The sequence below is a fragment of the Ischnura elegans genome, chromosome 3, assembly GCF_921293095.1.
Source record: "Ischnura elegans chromosome 3, ioIscEleg1.1, whole genome shotgun sequence".
Lineage (NCBI taxonomy): Eukaryota > Metazoa > Arthropoda > Insecta > Odonata > Coenagrionidae > Ischnura > Ischnura elegans.
The window spans coordinates 124,247,044-124,263,509 of NC_060248.1; the positions used below are offsets into that span (position 1 = coordinate 124,247,044).

The 16,466-nt window shown below is 37.8% G+C and overlaps 1 protein-coding gene across 1 annotated transcript; it reads right to left on the minus strand.

Annotated features, from left to right (window-relative positions):
* Positions 1 to 1,477: 1,477 nt before the first annotated feature.
* On the minus strand, positions 1,478 to 13,128 carry LOC124156505 (spidroin-2-like). The gene is made up of 4 exons (XM_046531083.1): positions 12,991 to 13,128; positions 9,325 to 9,381; positions 5,069 to 5,136; positions 1,478 to 3,045 (listed from the first exon to the last, which is right to left on the minus strand). Exons 2-4 carry the CDS (start codon positions 9,377 to 9,379, stop codon positions 2,407 to 2,409), a joined length of 762 nt encoding a protein of 253 aa, XP_046387039.1. The 5' UTR covers positions 9,380 to 9,381; positions 12,991 to 13,128; the 3' UTR covers positions 1,478 to 2,406.
* Between the last annotated feature and the right edge of the window lie 3,338 nt (positions 13,129 to 16,466).

The window sequence follows — 16,466 nt, forward strand, 5'->3', positions numbered from 1 at the left end:
CAGGTGCGGGGCTAGGGGCGAACCTTCAGTGCGGGGCCCTTCACTTAAAATATTAAACTCTATACCCCATCTACAAACTCGAGCATTTTGAATCCCTACAACTCTCTGGCTAAGTATGTGTTCCCCTCCCAAATTCAGACTTCGTAATAGGGTGGTTTCCTATTATTTTTTTATTGCCTTAATCGAAAGATTATTACTCCTGGAGTACATATTTCGCACTTTTAGATTTTTAAATGACAAAATCTATTTTTCGCGATTAAATGAAAAGTAAAAATTTTCAAGCGCGCGAAAACGCGACGCTTAAGTATGAATGTCGGGAAATATCTCCGTACGTCGTATTTCTGGTTCCCCCTCCCGCCCGGTGAGATGACCTTGAGGCGAGGCTTAGCTCTGATACGTCGCAGGATGCTAGCGGATAGCTGAGTACCTTGCTGAGCGGTAGCGCTTGGCTTAAAAAAGGTTTATTAATACCTTATCAAACGAAGAAAACTTTCCGACCATAGGCAGTTTTAATAGGTGATTATTAAGACATGTTTCCCTGAGCTCTGTGCCTCATGCTTGCATTGGTAACCTCAGACGATGCATAACTCCTATCCTCTCGTGTAGAAACTAGGTCCCTGTGACGTCATGCGGAGTGGAATCGCATGGGCGCCAATCTGGCCTTTTTCAAATGAGGATAAAATTTGACCCTTGCCATTCGTCTAAACCGGTATTTCAAAACCCAAATAATTTGTGTATTATGAATACACTAATGGTGGGTAACGAATCGCAATCAATGCCTTTCGTTTTCTTTGATGAAGGAAACTACCCTATTACGCCGTTATGATACCATCACGCAGTTGAGGTTCAAAATAGTATGATACAAATAATTACTTTTTCATAATATTATTTTTGTCTATCACCGACTTAACAATACAGTAATAGTTGAAATTGCATTTTCAAAACTATCGTATATTTTAATTATTTTTTTCACGAACGCGGGGCCCCCCAAAGCGCGGGGCCCGGTGCGGTCGCCCCGCCCTAAGGCTGGCCTTGCTGGATGGTGTTTCCAGGTGAGTCCATCTGGCACTGCGCTCTGTATAACTCTCAGGTTGTGGAAGTCCAGAAATTAGCTGTCCCTGGACATTGTTCGGAGGGCAGACCTCTAGCACAGTTCCCCGGGTGCAGTGGGCCCAAATGGTGGCTGCCTTACATTCGTCCACTTTCCCTCTACCCGCTCTCATTGGCTGAAGGCCCCCAACTGCAGTGCCAACTTTAGGCAGTGGCTATAAGATGAACCTGCAGGTGACCCACTGGGTGTGTCCCACTTTGCCAAATTGCCATCAAGAACCGAAAGAAATGTCATTTTCATGAAACTTTATAAATATCATCCTCAGACAACACTTCTTAGAGTAACTTTTCATGCCATATATTCTGAAAATGCCTTTGAAAATCTGGGTAATTTGATATGGGGATGATCGTCTAAGTATATGAAAAATTCTGATTTCAACAGGATAATTTATGTCATTTTCACATAATATTGCTACAAGGTTTGTTACACCATAAGAATCACGATAAAATAAATTATTGGCATGTCACCCTCATATTTTTCATGTTATTAGCCAATAAATGCTGCGATTGATTTCAAATCACGTCTGTCTTCTGGGAATGGCACTGCGATTGGCTCATGAATTTCGAAGAGGCCAATAAATGACCACTTCCTATTTCCCAATTTATGTGTGACCTTATTTTTTTTTCATTATCATCAATTTATCTCATCTATTTAAACCAAATTTTATTTTTCTGCCAAATAGTGTTGTGTGTAATATACAAGAATATAAAATAGAGGGAAAAACATACACAAAGTGCCAGTTACTGACTAGGTATCTCAATGCATTCCACACAGCCTCAAAGTACCCCCAGCCCCTAAGTTCTTACAGTGTTACATATTTTCCACAGTGCCCATAAAATAATTAGTTACTTGTAGATCAAAATTATACTCAGAAATTGCCCACTATAACGTATGTGAAGCCTGAGCCACCATGTTAAACAAAAAGTTAATAACAGTTGGTTGGTTGTTAAACAAACAGCATATACCAACTGGATTTATTTTTAAGTTTACTTTGACAGTGTTTTTGGCCAGTTTTGATAGTATCTGCTATGATGTGAATATTTTAATGGAGGGGAGGCTTTAGGGTCCATGGTCTCAAAATGAAAGCATTCTACAGAATTTGTGAGGGAATGTGGCTTCAACTTAAAATGGTACCACCACGAATTGGCTTGATTAGTTTTGACACATCTCTCGCTGCATAATCATGGGTGTGTTGCACCCGCTTCATTTTATGCTCATGTTCTTCAGTATATTTTGTCTTCCCGTCCTCACTTTGTCAGCTTCACATCCGCTGACCCACATCCAGAATCAGCACCTTATGCCACTGGTGGCACTGCAGCTGCTAGTGCTGCAGCCGCCGATGCTAAAGCCCCTGGTGCTAGAGCCCCTGGTGATAGAGCCCCTGGTGCCAGAGCCCCTGGTGCCAGAGCCCCTGGTGCCAGAGCCCCTGCTGCTGCAGCAATCGGTGCTAGAGCTGCTGATGCTAAGTCCCCTGGTACTATAGCCCCTGGTGCTAGAGCCCCTGGTGCCAGAGCCCCTGGTGCTAGAGCCCCTGGTACCAGAGCCCCTGCTGCTAGAGCCCCCGGTGCTAGAGCTGCTGGTGCTAGAGCCCCTGGTGCTTGATGAGCCCCTGCTGCTGCAGCAATCGGTGCTAGAGCTGCTGATGCTAAACCCCCTGGTACTACAGCCCCTGGTGCTAGAGCCCCTGGTGCAAGAGCCCCTGGTGCTTGAGCCCCTGGTGCTACAGCCCTTGGTACCAGAGCCCCTGGTGCTTGAGCCGCTGGTGCTTCAGCCGCAGATGGCTTTGCAGCCGGTGGTGCCACTTTTGGTATTGCTGCAGCGGCTTGCCCATCATCGTTGTGACTTTCCCGTTGTTGTTGAGGAAAAGAGGACAGCAAGAGCTTGCTGGAATCCAACATCGGCACCTTGTGCATCATGCTATCAAACGTCTTAAGCTGTCAGGAAGAAAAACAGCATAATAATGCACTCTGTGCTTAACATTAAACCTTCACCAAAAGCCAGTGGTAAATATAGCTCATACCCACACAGAAAATTGACATTTATAGATAACTATATATTTTCTATTTTCAGCTATGAATAGAAATAAATCTATCAGATGCCTATTAAACATATATTAGATATATCTCTATCTGTTCGACATCTATTAGATGTGCAGGTGACAAGGGGCGATTTTGGATGCATCTCCGAAAGTGTGTTTTAAAACGAGATTCATGATCAATGAAAACGATTATTATTATTAGATATATCTTAGATAAGGGACAAATATTTTGGTTCTTTACTCAAGCGACGGCAGACTTGAAAAATTTGGTGACACGTCACCTGCCGACTGCCTGGCGGCTATGCCAACTGCATGACATCAGCAACCGCCCGTTTCCCCTAGTGGATTTACAGAGATTAGCACTGATTACAGTAATAATTTTAGTTACATAAGATGTTTGATTCCCCAAAGGTAAGAAAATTTAACTTATACACCAGACATTAGAATACCAATTTCTTACTTTTTTGCAATTAGGAATGTAAGACAGACTGGTCAACTCAGTGGTTTTAGTCATTTTGCATGCACTTGCGATCACTTCCAGGTTTGATCAGCTTTCTCTCTTCAAGCAGTAAAAGTGGATATCCAGCAACATCTCCGATAAGTAAGTATTCAATTATAAAAATACTTAATATCATAGGCATAGTTGCTATATAAACCTAAATTTATTTGAGGAACATGGTTAACGTAATTCTTCAAAAGCCGCTGTAACACACAAAATACTATGGTTAATGACTAATCTAAGGAAGATCATGTGCAACAGCGTAGGGTGCTAGTAGCGGATATAGAAAAAACTCAAGGGGGGGGGTCGCAAAATATTTCTTGAGAACTTTTATCGGAATGAAAACTAAAACGCAGGCAAAGTCTCAGGATGTTTCATTTAAGCTGATTCTACACATATACAAGATAATGCTATCTTATGATTTAAAAAAGTTACAATGACATGCCAGAAGATGTCTTCGTAAATGGTATCATTAGAATTTATTTACTTTTTTCCTCGCGTTTAGAACCTTTGGTTGTTGATGACTATTCATTGATCACCTCATCGTCCCTCCCTACAACGACTGGCTAGTCGTTATGCACCCACTGCACTCATCGTCTTCTCGCCAAGTACCTCGCTGAACAATACGAAAACAAAGCATTTAGAAGGAGGCTGAGTAGTCGTCCACCAACTGAAGCAGCTCAAGTCAAGTAGGGGAACTTACAGGTATACCTTCTCACTGGTTTTTCTCTCCGTTGGGACGCAAGCCGCAGATTTCAAAGATTTTTGCTCAGATGTCATTTTCGCCTTTAAAAAAAGGCATTTTGGAAGCCAGCTATTAGTGTCGTATGTCATCTCGGAAGGTATCTTCGTAAATGGTATCATTAGAATTTGTTATTTTTTACCTCAGTACCTTACCGGACAAGGGCAAACAAAGCTTTGAGAAGGAGGGTGAGTAGTCGTTCAGCAACGGCGAAAGCTCAAGTCAAGAAAAGCAACTCACAGCTATATTTTCTTACATGTTTTAGATAAAGTATAAACGTCTAATGGATATCTACGTATAGATAAACAGTTAGATAACTATATTTATCTATGTATAGATACGTATTATATATCTAATAGATGCTTATTTCCTGTGTGGATATCTTTTGGAGGTGACCAAGATCAACATAAGATTGTATTTCGTAATTTAAAATAGGAACACCCATTGATACACTTTAAATTTGAAATGAATGTTAAAAGATGGCAGAATATTACCAAATGCCACAGACATTCTTCCACGCATGGCTGTGGCATTGAGTCGTGTATAATTTATTAAAATAATTAAGATGACTGCCATTGAATTTTTTTATCATCCTCATTTTGCTGGGGTCTTGGTTCTCTCATTATACATATTTGTCTGAGGCTATAGTTGGCGGAGGTGGAGAAGAAGGGGCCTTACCATTTCTTTTGCCATGACTTCCATCTGCTCAAAAGAGTGGGTCGGGTCCAATGTTAATTGCGGGCGTGCTGTAGGGGAAAAATTGATACCAATTATAAGAATTATAAAGTACATTCTAAATCTCTGTGATTAATTCACTCGTATTTAACAAGTCAGCCTCATTACGCTCTTCTTCAGATCTCGTATTCTTGCCGATCTGTCGGTTGTTGCAACATTTGTACGGGCATTCGAAACTCTACTGGGAAATCGAAGGGATTGTCAGGGAAAGTCTTCGATCATGTGAACTGAAGATTCGTCATTTGGGTAAAATATTGATCCGCACATTTCCACTAGTGTTCATTTGAGTAAAAAAAAGTGCAATTTTGGAATTTCGTATCGCAACCCTTTCAAAAATTTTCCTTTCAGCAATGCAAGCTTATCTGTAAAACTTTACATTAATCGATTAATTTATATGCTAAAGTCAGGGTGCGTCGCCTACCCTCGCCTATTTCTCGCCGTCCGCAAATAGGGTAGTTTCCTTCATCAAAGAAAACGAAATGCATTGATGGCTATTCTTTGCCCACCATTAGGGTTTTCATAATATACAAATTACTTGGTTTTAGAAATCCCGGTTTAAACGAATGGCAATGGTGAATTTTAACCTCATTTGAAAAAGGCCACATTGGCGCCCATGCGATTCCACTCCACGTGACGTCACAGGGACCTAGTTTCTATACGAGTAGATAAGAGTTTTACATCGTCTGAGATTACCAATGCATGGCACATAAGGCACAGAGCTCAGGGAAACATCTCTTAATAATCAATTATTAAAATTGTCTAAGGTCGGAAAGGTTCCTTCGTTTGATAAGGTAGTAATAATCCATATTTAAGCCAAGCGTTACCAGCTAGCAGGGTACTCTGCTACCTGCTAGCAGCCTGCGTCGTATCAGCGCTCAAGCCTCGCCTCAAGGCCTCCTCACAGGGCGGCAGCGGGAACCAGAAATACGTCACACGGACTTTTCCCATCATTACTACTTACAATTAGCCGTCGCGTTTTCGCGCGATTGAAAATTTTCACTTTTCGTTTAATCGCGAAAAATAGATATCGTCATTCGAAAAAATAAGAGCGTGAAATGCGTACTCCAGGAGTAATAATCTTTCGATTTAGGCAATAAAAAATAATAGGGAACCACCCTCTTTCTCCCTCTCTTATCGACGATTTTTCCCTATTTATAATTATTAGATATAATTAAGATAAGTATAAGAGGACTAATGAAACAATGACTTGCAATTTTCCACAATAATAAAATTTACTTTGACTCGAGTTTCGATGTTACTGCATCATTTTCAAGGTACAACTGAGAGAGGAGAATGTACTCTCTCAGTTGTACTTACCTTGAAAATGATGTAGTAGCATCGAAACTCGAGTCGAAGTAAATTTTATTATTGTGGAAAATTGCTAGTCATTGTTTCATTATGAATCATTTCCACTCCATCTCGCTTGATTCCTCGAATTTTTTAAGAGGACTATTTAAAGAAAGTTTTTAGTTCAGCCGTAAATCATAATATTCTGCAATTCTGAGCACATTTCAGATCTGAGACCTTGATATCAGCCGGCAACATACTACAGTTGATAGAAAGTAATAGGGTAAGTAGTTTTCCCCTGGGCTATAGTTGTCTCCTCAGCAAATGTTTCGCGGGCAGTTGCCACACGGGGAAGAAATTTCAGGGGGGGCTAATGCTCCTTAACCGTGTCATCAAACGTGTGTGGGTAGATTTTCGTACGAATGAGTGAAAGATGGGTGCTATTTCGCACTCGTCCGACCGCACCTTGAATATACAGCGAGCGTATGGGATCTGGTGCAGAAAGACTTAATCCGCGAACTGAGTAAAATTCAAAGGAAGGCTGCCATCACAGACCACGTTTTTCATCAAAATTTGCTCGGCCGCCCTTTTAAAAATGGCTGCCAAAAAAAAGAGTATGGCTTGTAAATTTTTTTCGAATAGGTAGCGTTTTGTGATTGTCTTCTTGTAGGCAACAAATGATTTTTAAAAACTCAGGAAAATTAAAAAGTCGAGCGACAATTTTATCCACTGTATTCAATGTATTTTTAAATGCTAAATGAAAAATAGTATCCAAATGAAACGTTAAAATGAACGTTGATTATTTCTGTGTCATACTGCGATAAGAATTTCAATCCAATTCCAACTTTTCTAGGAGCGTGCTATGTCCAGCACATTTCCGCACCTAATAATTTCAAAATTAACAAATTTTTAGGAAATAATTCCTTCAAAATGATCATTGAGACACACAAAAATGTGTGAAATAGTTGTCAATTCACGGCAAATCAGCTTCCGAAAATCAAAATTTGAAGCGATGCCCCACACTCAGCCAGACTATTTAGGGTGGCACGCGGGTTGCATACACTCGAAATTTGTTGATCATTCTCATCCATCGTAACACATAGATACCCAGAGATGGGCAAAATACTTGTCAAATGTATTTAAGATACAAAATACAAATTACTTTTAAAATCTGTATTTCAAATACAAAATACAAATTACTTCTAAAAATTGTATTTTCGATACTAAATACAAATGTAATTTCAAAATACTCTATTAAAATACAAAATACATGCCTTCACCGAAGTTCTTACCTAATAAAAAATTAAAAAATCGATTCAAATATGAACTATTTTTAGAATGAGAGGATCAAACATTCTTACAACGTATTTATAGGAAACTGGCAATTAGACCATTATTCATGGCAAAATGTCTTAAATAAAATGGAGAAAAATCTGGGGGGGTGGGGTTTGGGGGATAACCCCCCCCCCCAGAGCTCTGAGAATATTTTAAGTTTAATCCATTTTACTTAATTGGATTGATATTCCTAACAGAATAGTTAACGGATTAATAAAATATCCCTCAGAATGCCGTAAAACTCACCATTTTGAACCATTAATCTTAAAATTCCGTAATTTATTAATCTCGCACCTACTGCTTATCCTGGTGGGTATTCCATACCCCCACACACCCTGGTATTAGTTGCACCTAAACCCCCCCACAGCCTTAATTCCTGCCCCTGCAATGCACAACTACATTTCGCAAACTACTCCACACGCGACTACGCTTTGCAAGTATACAAGCGCCTGCGGGTACTACAGAAGTAAATTAAGGGGCAATTTATTGTCCCATAGATGGCAGGCTAATACCGACTCATTTGGGATCCCTGCCTTCTCGTCGCACGCTCTTTCTACTTATGCACAAAAACATTACATGTATTTTGATTTTGAATGTATTTTAAAAATACAAACTACTCTTTAGATGTATTTTCGTTACAAAATACAAAATACTCTCAGAAAATGTATTTCCGATACAAATTACAAACTACAAAAGTATCGAAAATACGTATTTCAAATACAAGTATTTTCGATACTGCCTTGTATATACTTGTATTTGAAATACGTATTTTCGATACTGCCCATCTCTGTAGATACCGATTTGTCTTGTCTGCAGTGTGGCATTTTGGTATCTAAATTACTTTTGGAAATGCTTTAGATAAACTTTAAACTTCGACAGCATAACCTTTAATGTTATATTCATCATTGCTTATTTTGTTAAAAGTCTTAGTTGCAGTGATATTTTCTCCGTAGGTCTCGAAATTCAGAATTCTGAATGTGATCATTCTGAATTTTCGCAAAATGATAAACTTAAGGTCTCAAGCGGAATTGGTCGACAATATCCGATTTTGAAAAAAATTTTGGAACTGAGATCCTGATATAAGTTGGAAACTTTCCCCCACAGGGCAAATTTAATCCTCAAAAAAAAAAAAGTCGTTTTTCGGCTCCCCCTGCACTGTTTATGTTTAGACGGATCAATTGACGAGTACCACCAAATTGGCTCCATACATTTGACAGAGTGGAAGTTTCCAGGCATTAGCTTTTGTGATGCCGCAACATTTATTTCTTCTCAGACAATAATAATCACTTATAATCTTTAGGAATTTATTTAATCCCCTCCATCCAAAATGGCTCTCTCTCTTACAATCCCCTGTTTACTCCCCATCACCATAGCGCCCTCAACTCCAAAACACCAACATAAGCACAAATACGCATACAAATAACAAAAATACAATTCAAACATCGACGCATAATCAACCACGCCAAACATCCTGGACACAACGCGTCGCGTAAAAAGTGTAACGTCGCGACGTTACACTTTTTAAATATTAATTTAGTGCCTGGAAGCAACAACAGATAAACATGAAGAATACGCACCGTTTATTTTCAGTACTGCCACCGAGAGCAGCAGGAAAGCGTAGCACAGGATCATCGCTGGAAGGAGTAAAAACAAAAAAACATTAATTATTATCATCGCATTTCATTCCCCGACTCTTCATTAGCAGCAATCACGTTTCCCTTAGCGTCGAACATTCGCCTTGTTTTCCAGCCACTATATAGCGTTACTCTTGAAATACATCGCTTTAAATGTTGTTTTAAAATATATTTTGAGGAGAGCTGAGGTATAATTTAAAATAATTTAAGCTGTAGAATAATTTTAGTTTGTGTCTGTACTTCCTTTGTATTCTTATGTTTTAACTATATCGTTTCTTCTGTTCATTAATTTAAAAATCGTTAATGCAATAAAATGTATCTGTATCAATCGATGTCTACACTTTCTCTGTATAAAAAATGTGAAAAATTAAATTTTTATATCATTAACAGTTTCGTAATGCACGCAGTTTATTCTGAAAATGAGTTTTTTTTTCTTATTTTCCACATGGACATATTGCAGTGTGAGAGGTTAAAGAATACTGGGTAAGAATTTTTATTTAAATTATCGCATTTTGCTATGTAGACATTTTGCCGTTAGTTGTAATGAACATCTATTTAAATATCTAAGATTATTCAGGAAAAAAATTGGTGTTACGGAACTGTTTTGTTAATGTATTACTATGACACTGATAACTTCATGATCAATAATGACATGAAAATTTTTGTTAGACAGATAAAGTATGCAGTTTAGAATTAATCTGCTCAGTGATTAATTCCGATAAAACTAGTTTAGAAAATTTAGAAAAAAAAGATAATATCAATAAAAAAAACTGAGAATTAGATACCTTATATGATGAACGCATAAATTTGGCATTCAATAGTAGCATATTTAGCATGCGTTCATTCCGAAGATAAAAATAACAACATTTGGCAATTACACAACAGAATGAGAAGGAGTAAAATGTTAAATGGAAATGGATATCATATTCGCGCGGAAGGAAGTTTGAATACGGTTGTCGGCGCAAGTTACATATTGCATATTAATATTTATTTATTTTTTAATTCTAATTTTTTAACGCATTTTAAAATTCTGTATTGATTACCGAAAAAAAATATTGAAAAAATCTATAAGACTATCTTTAAAAATATATTCTTGAATTTCGAAAAATAATGGAGTTGAATGATATTTCGTCATAGTTGAAATTCGTTAAACTTTATATAACCGAGATAACTGAGTGCTAAGTCTGCGGAGTCAATTTTTCCAATTTTGCATAGTTTAGCGGACATTGTTTTGAAAAAAATCTTAAAATATTTTTTTTTCTAGAATGAAAATTTCAATGTAAATTCAAACGATGCACTTAAATGGTGTTTCAAACTTGGCTCAGTTTTTACTTGAATGAAAATTATCTGGTGCATTTTAATTGGGGTACAAAAATATTGGTGTTAATTTGTTGGAATCTATTCAAATGCAAAATAGATACCGATTTGTCTTGTCTGCAGTGTAGTATTTTGGTATCTAAATTACTTTTGGAAATTTATGTGTTGCTTGTGGAAAGAGGTGTTGAAATTCTAAGTTGTGGGATTAATTTGAATTAAAATATTCTTGCATATTTTGAGCGATGCTGCAATTAAATGCGACGACAATAATGCTGAAATTTGATTGCAATCCGTCAAATTTAATCAAGCGTACATATCTGTACTTTTTCAGTTGAACCCTAATTTGAATTTCTGTAATAGTTGGCAAACAAAAAGCAGAAAAATTACCGGGTCAACTTACTTAGGTCAACTTCCTATTTTGAATTTCTGTAATAGTTGGCAAACAAAAAGCAGAAAAAATACCGGGTCAACTTACTTAGAAGAGTTACCGGGTCAACTTGAATTAAAATTTTCCTCTTTATTTAAAACGAAAAATCCAAATGATGGCGAGAAATTGCTTGGAATCCTTGAAAATGTAAATATTGCGTTTTGTCTCTGCGTCCTAATCTCTCCACCTAGGTACTCAACGAGGCAGACACAAGTGCTCTGCAGAATGCCCAATTTCATCCAGTCCATCCATCTTCGCATTCGTCGGTTTAATCGAGAACTTAACGAAGGCATTCCGCCTGAGGTCGCTCGATTATCGTTAGGTTATTTGGTAAAAATATCCTGCGATTTCCCGGCATTTTTACCATAAATCACTTTCCGTATGCACCGCTTTTTGATGTGGTCCATTTCGTCCAAATATTCAGACGTGGACTCGGCGTTCGTCATGTGGGAGTCAGAATGATGACGGGCTGACTGAAGGTTTGTTGTAAATGGCCTATATCCACCGATGGAAGTCCGAACTGTCCGAGCTGGAAGGATTATCGACTGTCCAGACGTACCCAGATCTGTTTACTCGAGTCCTGTCTCAACTAGTGTTAGTCAATTAGTTGTGTATGCGGTATGGGTTTAAAAAGATTTCCAACAAATCTTTTGTATTTCGTCTGGTATGTGCGATTTAGAAATTATATATTGCTAAGTGAACTAAGTATGTCCCTTACGTTCTCTGATTATTTTTGTACGTTACTCAAAACACGCACTTTAAGATCAAAATAATTTTCCATACACACTAGCGATAATTTCTACACCAATTTAGCAATAACTATTGCTACAAATTAAGAAAAATAAGCGAGCTATAGCATTAATTATATCTGTAAATTCTTTTCTGCTCGGTGATGGTTCATGAAATGACCTATTCAACCAAATTTTATACCCTGATATAAGAGTAAATAGGTGAATTTGCTGTTAATGTCACATGCTTCACTTTTGTTGCCGTACATATAATAACATACAACAACAATAAAAAAAAGTCAAATTTCGTGCAAGAGGGGCCACTTTATTTTTTTGGGAAACTTCTTTGAGCCGTGGAACCCATGTGTTCTACCTCCTATCCACTTCTTTTGTTTTTGGTAGATGGGAATCTGAATTTAGTTTTGTTTTAGTACAGTAAATTCTGGTTAATTGGGACACGGGACTTGTGCATTTTACCCCAATTAAGCGGCTGCCCCAATTAGGCGAGCTATCCTGTATATGGGCATAAACAAACGTTGAAATGATAGAAGGAAGAATAAAGAATGTTTACAATGCAACACAAATTTATTAAACTATTAATTTGACTAATAAATCAGCGAGTTTAGTTAATTCATTATCATTTTTAAGAATTATAAAAATGTAGTTAAAAATATTTTTCACAGCCTCGGGCGACGCTGAATGAATGTCTTTTACAAAGTCCTATTAAAGAAAAGTCCTATCCTCTTGCGGATAGTAAAACAACAAGAGCTTTCAAAATAGGGTAAGAATAGGAACATTTGTGAAAAATAAGAGTAAATAAAAGGAGGAAAATATAAAAAATAGTATTCTGAAAACAAAAAAATTTAATTTCGTCGCGAGTATAGAGACTATGTCGCCGACTCATGGCCCATTAAAGCGGCATGCTGTCCCAATTAAGCGGAGAATACACTGGGATATTCCTCTATTGGGTTATGTTCTTCTAGATCTGCCCCAATTAAGTGGCTGCCCCAAGTAACCAGTGGAGCCATTAAACGGAATCTACTTACCTACTCATATTCCCGATCATATGGCTCACTCGAGTGCTGTTTACTTGAAATGGTGTCGGGTAGCGAGGCAGGTTCGCGATCAGTAACTCACCTTCACGTATTGTTAATCTTCCGAAGAATTCCGTCGAAAAGCACCCGCTACAACGGTACGTGTGGCTTAATATATATAGGTATGTACATCGACGCAGAGATGCAAAAGAACTGCTTCGAGCATCCTGCGTCCGTTGGAGATTGTTTCAACCGGTCACGTCCCGAGTAGAAGAGGGCCAGATAAGGCACGCGTGTCAATCCGTCACGCGCTCCTTCGCATCTTCCAAGGGTGAAGAAGAACACGCACATCTCCTTGCGTGATGCAAAACTGAAGAAAAAAAACGCGATCGTTTTCTTTCTGTACGATGTGTACGACATTGATGCATTGCCTGGCTCAAGCTGCTCTTTGACGATGTCATGAAAGGAAAATTCCTCCAGGCTAAAATTAAGAACGTTCGTTTTGAACGAGTCATTCATCGCTAAAAATATAAAATAATCAATTATTATTTTATATATTTTAGCGATTTGATTAATACATTAATTACTATTCGTTTATCTGTTAATTCGGTTAAACAACGTTAATCTGCTGATTGATTGCTCGAGATTGTATTGACTGCCGACCCCGTGTGAGAGAGTGTTGGAATTACACCTCATCGACATCATTACTTTAATTAATTTAATCGATCAGATTCCAAAGTTCACACGTCTGAATCTCCAAACACTTCACGTGCTATGGGCGTAATATATAAGCAACGTGAAATCCACGTGAAAAATCGTAGTTTGTCATTTTTTAGCATAATCGTACTAAACTCTAAATAAACAAAAGAAAAAACAACGGCATAATTCATTCTTTAAAATGATACCAAACACCGATTTCTCCCTCCAAAGGTTGGTTGTTAAGAAATACCACAAAAGTATTGAAAATGGCCATCCCTAGGGTACTAATATCAGCATAGTAATTGTTAATTTTGCTGAAAATTGATTTGTATGAACGAGAAAAAAAGTCCAAAGTGCCATAAAATTGAATAGAAAGGTGCGTAATCAAGTCTCAGAATCATAAATGTTTGATTTTCAATTACCATAGTTGTCTCGTGTTTGTTCAGCATTACCGTGGTTGCCCGCACTGATCAGTTAAAATTCCCCTATATCATATTAACTCGTTTTTTTGTCAGCTTCCACGAATCATTGAATGGCTTTTCATCTACGTCTACATAATACCCTGCGAGCCCCCTCTAGGGTGCTTGGGAGGGGGTGATCAATCACCAGCATGCAGCATGCAATTGGACTCTCGCATGCGCACCACACAGTCCAAAAAACGTCACGCATACTAACAAATTATACTATCATATCCTGTTAGAAATAATAATAAAATTAAGAAACATTCATTAAGTTTTACATAGGTTAGTAGGCTACACTAAAAGTCATCTAATCTATTTATGTGGTACTATCGCTGACGTTATAATCTCTTACTGATCGAGGAAAAAAAGACATTTATCTGTTGGACAATCTATCTCTCTTTTTATTTACATGATCTGATCCTCTAAAGTATGTTGGCGTCCGTAAGATTTGGCTAACTTCGTTAGAAAGACACTGCTCTTGAATTTATCTAAAAGGTTTAGTCTATTTTTCAATCTACGGTGCGACAGAGATTCCCATCCGAGTTTATCTAAGAGGTCAGTTACACTAACAAGACTATCGTAACGACCTTTCACATACCTGGCAGCTCTTCTTTGCACGCGTTCTAACTCTGTTATTAAGCCTTTTTCATGAGGGTCCCAAACACTGGCAGCGTATTCCAAATGTGGTCTAACGAGGGAAAAGTAGCTAATTTCTCTCACTTTGTCGTCGCACTTTCCTAATATTCTCCTAACAAAACCCATTTTACGATTAGCTTGACCGGTCATTTCTCGAATATGTTTATTCCACGATAGATCATTTTTTAGTCTAACTCCTAGATATTTCACGGATTCAACAGTCTCTAATTGGGTACCCCGAATTATATAGCTACGTTGTAGGGAGTTATTCTTCTTCCAGAAATTCATTACGATGCATTTTTTTTCAAATTTAATTCTAACTGCCATGCATCGCACCACGCTTGGATAGCATCAAGGTCATTCGTTAGTTCATCTATATCTTTGCTGGAACGGATTTCTCTGTAAACTGCAGCGTCTTATGCAAATAATCGTAACTTACTGTGTACTACTTCGCCAATGTCGTTTATATAAAGAAGGAATAGGAGTGGGCCAATGACACTACCCTGAGGGACGCCAGAAGTGACTAACCTAAAGGGGATTAGAAGCCAACGGGTACAAGTGGTTTTTGATCTGATCTTCCATAGTAATTTGGCGTCCGCAAGATATGGTTAACTTCGTTAGATAAGACATTGCTCTTGAATTTTTATAAAAGGTCTAGTCTATTTTTCAATCTACGGCGCGACAGAGTTTATCTAAGAGGTCAGTTACACTAACAAGACTATCGTAACGACCTTTCACATACCTGGCAACCCTTCTTTGCACGCGTTCTAACTCTGCTATTAAGCCTTTTTCATGAGGGTCCCAAACGCTGGCTTCTATTTCCTCTCAACGGAAGGGGTCACCACTTGCCCGAGTTCTCTAAGCTCGAAATGGTGTCGGATAGCGAGATAGATTTATGGAGCAAGGAAATGTTGAACATATCGCCTCGCGACAGCTGACTCCCTCGATAGCTAATTGCCCTCCAACCAAACAGTACCCAGCGTGAGTGGCGGAAACGTCCAGCAATGCATTGTGTTCGGATAACTCCTCAACAAAATCACGGTAGGACTAGGATAGAATTAAAATCAATAGTTTTAAACATTGAGAAAGCTACTTTTTTCTCCGCTCCTGATTTAAAAAAAATACGATTAGCCAAGATTAATTGAGATTCTCTTAAAAACCGATCAGCGTCATTCGGGATCAGCCGAAGAGTAACTTGAAGAATTATACCAAAAGTCTTCAACAATAATAATATTAAATGTTAAATAAATTTCTGTTTTTGTTTCCACCGCATTTTGGAGTAGTATCTTGCACCTTGGAAAATCAGACACAACCATCAATATGAAATATTTTGTCGTTTGCAGTGAGGAAATGTATATTGTCCTGTGGATTCCGAAAATCCCATTCATCTCCCCTGCACATTGCGCTATTATAAAGGAAAAATATGAGCTCGCTGCCTCTGGATGTCACATTATTGTCAAATATTTAACATTATACATCTGAATAATTAGTAACTGGTTTTATTTCTCAATATTTTGTTTGCGAGTTCTCCTGGTGTCCTAATTCCATGGAAGAATATTTACAAAATATAGTTACAAAATAATAGATAAAATTAGTTGACGAAAAAATTAATCGCTATTTTTATGGTAGGAATTACGGCTTACTAATTAAAGGAGCTATAATTTATCAACATGATATTTTTTTTAAAACCTTATCTCAATCAAATTTTATGGCTAAATTAACTTATATATGACAGAAAAACATCTTTTGAAGAAGAAAAACATCTACATCGAGTGGTTAGAGT